Source organism: Semicossyphus pulcher, unplaced genomic scaffold (genome assembly GCF_022749685.1).
Source record: "Semicossyphus pulcher isolate SPU_LCO1_2020_fin unplaced genomic scaffold, fSemPul1.0.p SCAF_18, whole genome shotgun sequence".
In the NCBI taxonomy this organism is placed as follows: domain Eukaryota; kingdom Metazoa; phylum Chordata; class Actinopteri; order Labriformes; family Labridae; genus Semicossyphus; species Semicossyphus pulcher.
The window spans coordinates 18,751,409-18,761,583 of NW_027211691.1; the positions used below are offsets into that span (position 1 = coordinate 18,751,409).

General features: G+C 40.2%; 1 protein-coding gene across 1 annotated transcript; it reads left to right on the plus strand.

Annotated features, from left to right (window-relative positions):
- The first annotated feature begins 7,948 nt into the window (after positions 1–7,948).
- On the plus strand, positions 7,949–10,175 carry otulina (OTU deubiquitinase with linear linkage specificity a). Its single transcript, XM_069667736.1, has 3 exons — positions 7,949–8,145; positions 8,346–8,467; positions 9,470–10,175. The coding sequence occupies exons 1-3, from the start codon at positions 8,032–8,034 to the stop codon at positions 9,891–9,893; spliced, it is 660 nt and encodes a 219-aa protein (XP_069523837.1). The 5' UTR covers positions 7,949–8,031; the 3' UTR covers positions 9,894–10,175.

The following is a 10,175-nucleotide window of genomic DNA, read 5'->3' on the forward strand; positions in this document are numbered from 1 at the left end:
TGACATTTAACCCATTGTTGGCTGGTAAATCATTGAATGTAGCTGGATGTTTAATGAGAGAAAAAGCAACAGAAAGAGCCTTACATACAATATTTAGCAATTTATTTAGATTTCTTTGGGGTCAGTGGAGAAGAATACATGTCAGGTTTGCTTCTCATCAAAGCTTCATGTGTTTGCCTCACCAAATAACAACAAGACAAGTGTAAGAAAGAAGACGAAATATATAAATAAACGAGGAGAAAGCCTTTTGAAACTAAACTCAAAAGTTTGATACGGCTTCCCTGTCCATGATGCCTTTGAAAAACGGGCAGGCTGCTGAAAAGAAAGTAGTAAATAAATAAATAATAATAATAAAAAGCACAGACAACATAAATTATTAACATTAGACTGAAAGATGATGTTCAAGATGCTTTTTCGTCTTCCTTTCAGCTCCCTCTCCCCCTTCATTTCAAAAACCCTGGATGTGTTTTTGAGTGGTGATGGCTGAGGTGTACGCAGCTCCAGCGGGTTATTTGATGTTCTTTTGTTTTCTCGCCGCGCCATTTTCATTGTCTTTGCCATTAACAATGTAATTGTGCAGATGCAGCGCCTGACCCATATCTGTTTTCTCAAACTGTTTGTATATTCTGCCGCTGATAAAAGTTTACTTTCTATTCTCTCTCTGCAGCGGCTCGGCTTTTGAATGAAGACGAACAGCACAGTTGAAAGGAGCCCTAACGCAGAATTACGGAGTAAATGTCAGGGTTTGAGATTTTTATCAGTCATTCTCGGCTCTGAATGTGTCATGCACAAAAGTTTTCCTCCTATTTGTGCACAGTTGGAGTTGTATCCCAGATTTAATAAGTTGCGTACAGAAAAGATTGTGGCACTGGAGAGTAGAATCAGATTCTTTAAAGCTCCATCTTCACATTTGTATCCGTATGCATTTAAAGACATGTATTTAGTCCATCATTTACAGTAAAAGGCACATTATGTAGCAGTGTTGACTGCAGGTTTCAGGGTCTTTGTATTGTCCGTGCTGGCTCACTGTCACGACCTCAGTGGTGGAATGTATTTAAGCGCATCTGACAAGTGCTGCACTTCAGATACTTGTACTTCCTTTTTATTTCACTTATTTGTCCGACAGCTTTTGTCACTTTTAACATTTTATCAACCCCTCCTTTACAGTCAAATCCATGCATCTCCACAATTGGTGAATATGTGCTTCTTTGTATTTTAAGATTACTTTTTTTATGCCTTTATTGACAGCGAGGACAGTGGATATTGTCGGATAAGAGAGTGTGGGGGCGACACGCAACAAAGGGCCAAAGGTGGGGGTCAAACCCAGGGCCGCCGCATGCAGAAATGAGCCTTTGCACATGGCACCCGCGATTTAACAACCGTGCTAAACCAGCGCCCCAATACAGCACCATTTCTTTTAGTCATGTCCGGCCTCGTGAGACCCCAACCACCCCGTGCGACAGGGGAAAGCCTCCCGCTGTGAGGGACGTGTGTAAAAAGGGCAACTCTGGAAAATGTCAGGGGCAGACTGTCTTGAAAATTTCTGGAAAATTGTGAGGAGTGCATGTGTGCAAAGGGCTCGAGCTGAAAACAGGGCGGGACTTTCTGCAGGCGCTTGATTAAACTGTTCAACACAAATTAGAACAACTTTAAGCAGCTACAGCAGTAGGATGCCACATACACATAATTAAAGCAGTAATATCAGTAGTACATCTGTGATTGGGGACTATTTTTCGGCAGAGAAGAAGTTAAATTTTTGATAGTTTATGTAATGTTTTATGATAGTAATTACATACTTTTTTATAAGGTTTTAAATGCAGGACTTTTAATTGCATTTGAGTATGTTTGAATTGTAAATATTGCACATAACGTTCGAGTTCAAATGCAGAATCAAAAGCAGATTTTTAAGAAAAACTCAGCCTACATTTTCTCCTTTTCTCAGCAGAGATCTACTGTAGCTGCACAGTCATTCGAGGAGCCTTTGTGGTGCGTAAGAAGAGTTTTGATCTCTGAATCTTGTCATTTATTTTTGCACCTGCAGAGGCTAACAGGAGCAGCTGAGGTCAGAGATTTTTAAGACTTCTTTTTTCTTCCTGTCCCTCCGATTCTCTCTCTAAATATTTTCAAAACAGAATCAAAGTGAAGCCTCCGGTCTTGAGCCGACTTGTTGCAACGAAACATCCCCGCTCAGCCTGCAAACACCTGAAATTGTCCTGAATGAGAGAGGGAGAGGAGAAGAAGGCCGGAGAGAAATATTATGACATGTCTGCGCTCCAAATGGATTATGTTTCAATATCAGTCAGGACACAGAAACAGAGAGGTGGAGGGGGGAGCGTGCATGTGTTGGATGCAGATGGTTTTAAATTGCTGCCTTTGTTTTCCATCAGGCATGAAGCATTCACTTTCCTTATCTTTCAGACAATGCGCGGTGGGGCTGATGTTCTGGGTAAATGAACTGTCTGTACATCCCTCACCCTCCGCTCCTCCTCCTCCTCCCTGTTTTCACTTCCTCCTCAAGGTTGAGATGTTGGTACACTGACTGCGAAGCCCGAGCTGCTCAGGCGTCTCCCACTTTGCTGCTCTGCACACCCTGATGCCTCTGGGGGTGCAATTACCAATCCTCACATGCAATCCAGGTCGGCCATGCATATGATCCCCTTTGCTTTCACTGTTTGCTGTTTTTTTCTGCCTTTTTTTTCAGCGTTATTAGCAATGACACACTGTGAGGTATTTGCAGGTAGAGGAGTTAATAGCCCACGTCTTTGCAGAGGCACCTGTCTGACGTGAGCAGCTGATTGCATCGGCTCATAGTCCATTTAACTTTGTAGCAGCGCAGTTTTTGAATGCACGTCTTTAAGGTGTGATGTCTTTGTCTTCCAGCGGCCTGCTCGGTGCTTCTGCGCGGGAATCTTTCCCCAAAAGTCTCACAAACGCACAGGTGAGACTGTAAGAGCTGCTGCTGCACACCTGCTTATACCACCTGCACACACACACACACACTGTCTGTACTTACATTTCTATACAGATAAAAGAAAGTAATCAATAACCGTTTTCTTAACCGTTCACATCCAGCTCTAATGGCCTGTAGCTGTGTGAATGCATTCTTTTGAATGTAAAGAACAAACACACAAAGACCTGATGGAAACTCCGGACAAAACATGCATTTATTAAACACAATATGTGTGAGTGAATAGTTTTAATGCTTAATTCAATGGTGACAGAATGTGTATTTAATCAATAGCTCTATGATTGGAGCTAAAAGCAGAAAGTGCACGGTTCTTTTCGTGCTGACCCTGAGCATCAAAACTGTTTTCCTTAGTTTTACTCGACACATTGCATCACGTCCTGTAAACTTTATCTCTTTGTTTCTGAAGAAAAAAAAAATCCTCTTTAAAGATGAGTCACAACTTAAGAGCCAGCAGCCTCTAAAGGTTACTAGAAGTCATGTTAGGTTTGCTTTTTATGAAACCGTAGCTGCAAAGCAAAACTGTTTGAAAAAGATTACAGAAAATGTTAATAACAGACAAGTCCTTTCCTTTATTAAGCAAAACCTGTATTACTTATTCTGTAGCAGAGAATGCCAACCTGAGTGGTTGTTTAGTGTAGTCTTACCTTTTCAGGCCTCTTACATCAGTAGGACTGCTTGTAGCTCTGCGACGAAGGCAGCTTCACGTTTGGTAACACTGAAGTTCACACAGTCGCCTGAGTTATCTGTTCCTCTTGTATATTCGCTATCTGTTGCAGAAAGAAGAATATCAATGAAAACATGTACAAGTGTTACAGAGAGACAGACGATCAGTATAAGAGCTGGTTGGGGAGGTAGCACCTGCTAGCTTTAGCTGAAGCTAAATACATATTTTGTTGAACCTACATCTTGATCCCTCAGTTTGTTATTCTTCCTGAGGGGTCCATCCTCTCTGAATCTCTCCATGCTAATTTAAAGTAATAATAACCATAATTATTATAAATGTGTGGCTACTTAATCTAAAATATGAGCACACAGAAACTCCACCTTCTATCTTAAATGTAGGACTGTGAGTTAAAACTTTACTCTGTAACGAGAACGCCAACTTAAATGTTGATGTTGTGTAGTTTTTTTATTTCAGGCCTCTTAAATCAGGTAGTTTTTAGTTTTTAACCAAGTCGGACTGCTTGTAGATTAAAGAAAAATCCTCTGTGACAAAGGCCCTATCAAAACCAAAATGCTGTTACACATTTGGTTAAATTACAGTTAAGAAAGTTACCTGTTTTATATTTTCCTCTTGTATATTCGGTGTCTCTCAAAGTGTTACAGAGTATCAGGTAAGAGCTGGTTGGGGAGGCAGCCCCTGCTAGCTTTAGCTGAAGCTAAGTGTCCACAAGCTTTTATATCCACAACTAAAAATATGGATATATTAATTTAAAAGAATATTTTATGGCCTTTTATGCCTTATTTATAGAGAGGACAGTGGATAGTGTTGGAAACAAGGAACAGAGAGTGGGGATGACATGCAGTAGGGGGCCAAGGATGGGAGTCGATCCCAGGGCCGCAGCATTGAGGACTTTCTCCTCTGATGATTTAGCCGCTACGCTAAACCGGCAAGCTAAACAAAACCAAAATGCTGTAGTTACACATTTTGGTCAAATTTAAGTTAAGACAGAAACCTGATTTATATTTTCCTTTAGTATATTCGATATCTGTTTCCATGAAAACAGCATGTAAAAGTTTTACAGACTATCAGGTAAGAGCTGGTAGGGGAGGTAGCCCCTGCTAGCTTTAGCTGAAGCTAAGTGTCCGCAAGCTTTTATATCCACAACTAAAAATACACAAATATAAAACTAAAAGATTTTTTGGGCCTTTTATACCTTTATTTATAGAGAGGACAGTGTTGGAAACAGGGGAAGCGAGAGTGAGGCCGAGGGTTGGAGGAGGACTGTAGCCTCTTTACATGAGCCGCAGATTTAACCGCTAAGCTAAACCGATGCCCCGACTACAAAAGTATTTATCGAACATACATCTTGTTATCTCAGTTTGTTATTCGACATAACTACATGAAAAGCAAAGTAAAGCATTGAGTACTTCATCTTGAGGGGTCCACCCTCTCTGAATCTCTCCACGCTAATTTAAAGGAATAATTACCGTAATTATTATAAATGCGTTGCTACTTAAAACATGAGCACATAGAAACACCACATTCTATCTGATATGTAGTATTGTGAGTCAAAAGCAGCAGATGAAAAGTGAAACTGTTTCCCCTCCTGTCAGGTAGTTTGTAAGCAGCGCATGGAAAAGCCTTTGGCAGAGTGCAACTCTGCTGCTCATGGGTCATCGCAGCTTTAAGAGCTGCAGGAAAATAACCGGCCTGCCCTCCATCATCCTCTCATCCCGCTGACCTCTACGCACGGTATAGTATACTTACAGCACATGCAGAGAGAGAGAGAATGATTGCATATCTGAGAGGGGAGTGACACGCTCGGACACATCTTTGCTTTCTTATTAGTGGACGGACACTTTGGTCCTTTTTTACGGGGGCCGTGATGAGACCCCTCTTGGTGCATCTGTGGAAAATGGCCGGGGGAAATCACGGATGAGAATCACTCAAAGACAGGGAGATGTCAACAGGCACATAATGATAGCTGATGGCCCCAGAACACTCTCCCCTTCTCCCTCTCAGCCTTACCTGCACAAGTTGCACTACACTAGAAAGCATAATTAGGGGTAAAACAGAGAGACGGAAGCTTTATCTCTGTGTTTTCTGTAAGCAATGCTCTTTGTTTTATACATCTGGGAGTCCTTTTTTCTTCTCTCTTTCACTTCATGGTGAAAAAAGACGAGAGGAGGAGGAGGAGGAGAGCTCCCTCTGTGAGATGCCAAGGTGCTCCCAGTCCATTGTGCTGCTGGCTGTCAGGTTAAATTAGGGAGTACAGGCTCCGTGAGTGTAAAAAAATCAATACTTGATGGAAGATTGCTCCCCGGAAAATCTGTTTTGATTCCAGGATTAATTCTTGACCAAAGGCTCCAGCAAAATGACATGCCATTAGCCTGAAAATGAACACATTCTGCAGTGGAAATTGGATGGAAATGTGTCAGGTGATTGCCCCGGCTGCTTGTTTTGACTCCTTTTTGAGCGAGAGGGGACTGAAGGTGTGGCTGCCGTGAATGAGGCCTGCAGGCTGACTCCATTTCCAGAACAGGGACAGCTCCGCCGTGGCCTCGGAGCACGAGTCTCAAGGCCATTGTTGTCCAGCAGCTGCAAATGCATCCAACAAGGTGAAAGGCATTAAGCCCCCGCCGCCTGCTCTCTCTTGTGTTTTCCATAAAGCATGGCATGAGGAATGAGGAGATCTGAAAATAAAACACAAGATTTTTTTTTCTCTCTCTAGTCAAACGTGAGGGAGAAAAGTGAGGCCAGATGTATTATTGATGGGTGAATAATGTGTTTGTCATGACCGATGACATTTTCTGGTTTGAAAACTTAAACAGGAAGCTGTGAAGATGCTCAAGACGGAGGTTTGAAGCTGCACTGAACATTAAGTGTTTCAGGGAAGAAAAACAACAACATGTCTCTGACACATGACAGCATGTTTCTGACTAAAACAGAAATGTGAAATTGCTTGATTCCTCTCCCGTGTTCTGCTTATCAGCTGTAGATGTTTTGACAAAGAAAGAAGTATTTTAAATAAAAAGTATTTGATTTTCTTCTATTCTTCATAATGCAAATTAATATTTGTTTTGATTGTTTTTGTTGTTGTGTCCTCCTCTCCATATTCATTAAAGACATCCCCCTAAAGAAGAAGCTCAAACACATTTCTGATGTGATTTAATGCTTGTATAATCATCAATTAAGCTACATTAAAATGGGTGTTTTATTTTCCATACTTTTGACATAATATAAGAAGTCATGTATATTAACTGTTGCCTCCAAATTGCCATCTTCCCGTGAAAAAGTAAAAACAGCTTTCGGCTTTGACAATGTTTTTTATCACCTTTTTTTTTCTCAATATAACAACCAAGTTATAAGACACATTTTTTTTTAACTTTTAATATAAATATTTTGCCTCAAGCTCATTTAAACTTTTCATGTGTAATGAAAGCAGTTTTTTTCTAGCTACTTAAAAAAAAAAAAGCTTGGCCAAACAGATTTAACCATACATTAAAAAAATGATGTGTATTGTATGTTTTTATTGTACTAATTATTTGTGCTTCTGTTTGATAAAAAGAAATAGATTTAAAAAAATCACACTGTTGTTAGGATAATTAATATAATCTCTGAGAGAAATAAAAGACACGATGGGACAAAAAGATCTGTTTACACATTTGAGCTCTGATGCCTAAGGATGTTCGAGTCCTTTCGGTTAACGTTCAGACTACACGTGAGGCACCAGCGCCCCCTGCAGGATCAAATATATATTATAGTTTTTATTTCTATTGCCGCTAGATGGCAGTATGCAACGCGGAATTGGAGTTTATCCATATACACAGCAGAAGAACTGTGGGTTTAAGGAAAAGTCATCCAAAAAATGTCAGATTCAAACAGTAAATGAAATCAATTCAACAAAGCAATATAATAAGACAATGGCAAACAACTCATTTTCATATTTAAGTCGTATAGTCATTATGCGGATATTTAAAAAATATATTTCATTGTACGTCAATCTATCATTTGTCTAACACTTCGCAAGAAGCCCTAGTGTTGCATTAGTATTAACAACTTACGTAATAATAATTCAGTCACAGGGGATATTTTGTTGCATAATGCGCACATTTAAATTCTTCATGTGGAACAATTTGATATAAGCACATTTACCTTAGTATCGTAGTCTTCCATGACTACATTTTCCATCCTATGAATGCCGTAAAAATGTACAATTTATTTACTGATGTGCGTTCTCTTTAAGTCGCAGAATGATGACGTATAGTTAGCTAGAAGTTGCTCCCTGTTGCTATAGAGGCACCATAGTTGGCGTAGATCTGGCAGGTTGTTCACATTCGTGTGAAATATTAGCAGTCTTTTTTTTTTTTTAAAAAACGGTGTTTGAATTAAGCCCGTGATGTCCTGGGTTAGAGCTGTTTCGTACAGTGGAGACGACGTGTTCGACGAGAATGGGGACGACATTGATTTGCTCAATAAAATGTGGTCATCCAACATGAAGAAGCGAATCAGGGTAAAGCTAATGCACTGTTAGCACACCTGAATAACTAACTAGCCTATAAACATGTGGTTGAACTGCTAAACCTTTTGTGTTTGTTGTTGTTTTTATTTGTTGTCTGCTTTTCCAAAACGTTTTACTTACGTGTAACCCCCATGTAAAGCTTAGTTTAGCGTGTTAATGTGAGCCGTTTTCCTTGTCACATTTATGTATAGGACGGTTATGTGGACGGAGTTGATGCCGGGGAGGAAGCTTCCCTCCAGGTCGGTTTTAACCTGGGCCACAGGGAAGGAGGAGCTAAGACTGCAGCTGTGGGTCGTCTTAAAGGAATAGTAAGGTAAATCTCTTATTATTAATCCCTCATGTGATATATATGTTGGTTTAGGAGAGGCTAGTTTACTTTATTTGTACCAGTAGGTCGATTTGGTTTAAAGTTAGTGAGTCGGCCTCCTTTTACACACACACACACACACACACACACACACACAGTAGACCGCACAAAACAGGCTTGTAAAACATGATAAAGTGATGACAGTGCTCAAGACTAAAAGGGTAACCTTTAGTAAAAACAAGATACAAATATGCCATTAGTAAAAACCAGGTGAGTAAAAACAAGTTAACTATGAAATGTGCCATCAGAGGAATGAGGACCAAGAGAAAACTTTGAAATCCTCGTGTGATTATGAAATTAAATGTATGTATTCCATCCAATTTCCACTGCGGATGTATTGTTTATTCTTTCTTTATTGAAACTGGCCAATCTGTGGTTAAACTGGTTATTATTCAAGTTCACATGAAGGCCACAGCTTTTGATAAGAGGTCACAGATAGACATCGCTTAATTTTAACGCAAACACGCTGAAAACCGCTTTTTTATGTAATCCTGTTCCTGACCAGATACTTGGTATAATAACTGATACTTTGGAGCTGCACTGTTTCTGTAGATCTTAATTTTTGGGTGAAAGGTGCAGAAACGTGTATCGCTGTCGAAGGCTTTTGTGATTTAATCATGCAATGAAAAGGCACTGAAGCACACTTTTCTCTCTGCATTATTAATTAAAGTATTTAGGTTTTACACGCAGTACTTCAAAACTGTTTGTTTCTATTGGCACAGTTTTATATATTGTTTCTTATACGTTTTGTACTTGATTTGCCTTTCTGTTTGTGTGCACTCTTTTAAAAACACTCTTTACTGTAATATTTCTGCCTCTTTCCTGCACAGAAACATCCTGAGCCTCTGTTGTTCGGGTCATTATTGAAGACTCTTTTCTGTCCCAGTCACTTCTCTGAGCCATTGTATAATCTGACACTGTAGTCTCTTTGTGTCTCCCGTGCCACAGTGCTATATGCTGCTGGTGCCAGATCCAGCATCCGGAAAGCCCCGTCCCAGCCTCTGTGAATGACCTCCTTCAGCGGGTTTCACAGCATGAAAACACAATCATAGAAGGTATCAAGAATGCTTTGGAGAATCCTCCTCCCAGCGTGAGCGTCATCTCTGAGAGCATGGAGGATCTGAAGGTGGAGCAGGCAGACTCAAACTGCTGTGGAGGGGGTGCATGTAAAGAAACGGGCTGCTGCAGGGGAGGAGAAAAAATGGACACGGATGCTCCTCATCGGCAAAAGTCTTGTTCCGGGTCCACTGACTGCTCCTCCAGCTCGAGTGACAGCCTGAACCACCTCCTGCAGCTCTGCATGGATGTAGTGTCCGAGCTTGGACTGCCACAGGAACTGATCAGTCACATACAGGAGCTGAAGAACATGTAGAGGTTGAAAATCAGGGACCAGAATCGCTGCGGTTACAGACAACTGGCACATGAACTATGGAACTAAACAGGTTTTAGTGTAGATTTCTTACACACAGCAATGAGTTATATTTCATATAGTATATAATATTATATACTATTTTTGATGCATATAATGTAAAATAAAATGTTGCATACCTACTTTGTATAAGATGATTGAATATTTAATAATAAAAATGGATTTGCTTTATTTTTCTGCATTTCTGGTTTTATGCTTGCTTTGTTTCAAAACAAAAAAATATAA

Bases quoted from the DNA above. Each gene is read 5' to 3' on its own strand.
- otulina (XM_069667736.1), top strand. From the start codon at position 8,032: ATGTCCTGGGTTAGAGCTGTTTCGTACAGTGGAGACGACGTGTTCGAC. The intron at 8,146-8,345 runs GTAAAGCTAATG...ATTTATGTATAG, and splicing joins ACATGAAGAAGCGAATCAGG to GACGGTTATGTGGACGGAGT. The intron at 8,468-9,469 runs GTAAATCTCTTA...CCCGTGCCACAG, and splicing joins CGTCTTAAAGGAATAGTAAG to TGCTATATGCTGCTGGTGCC.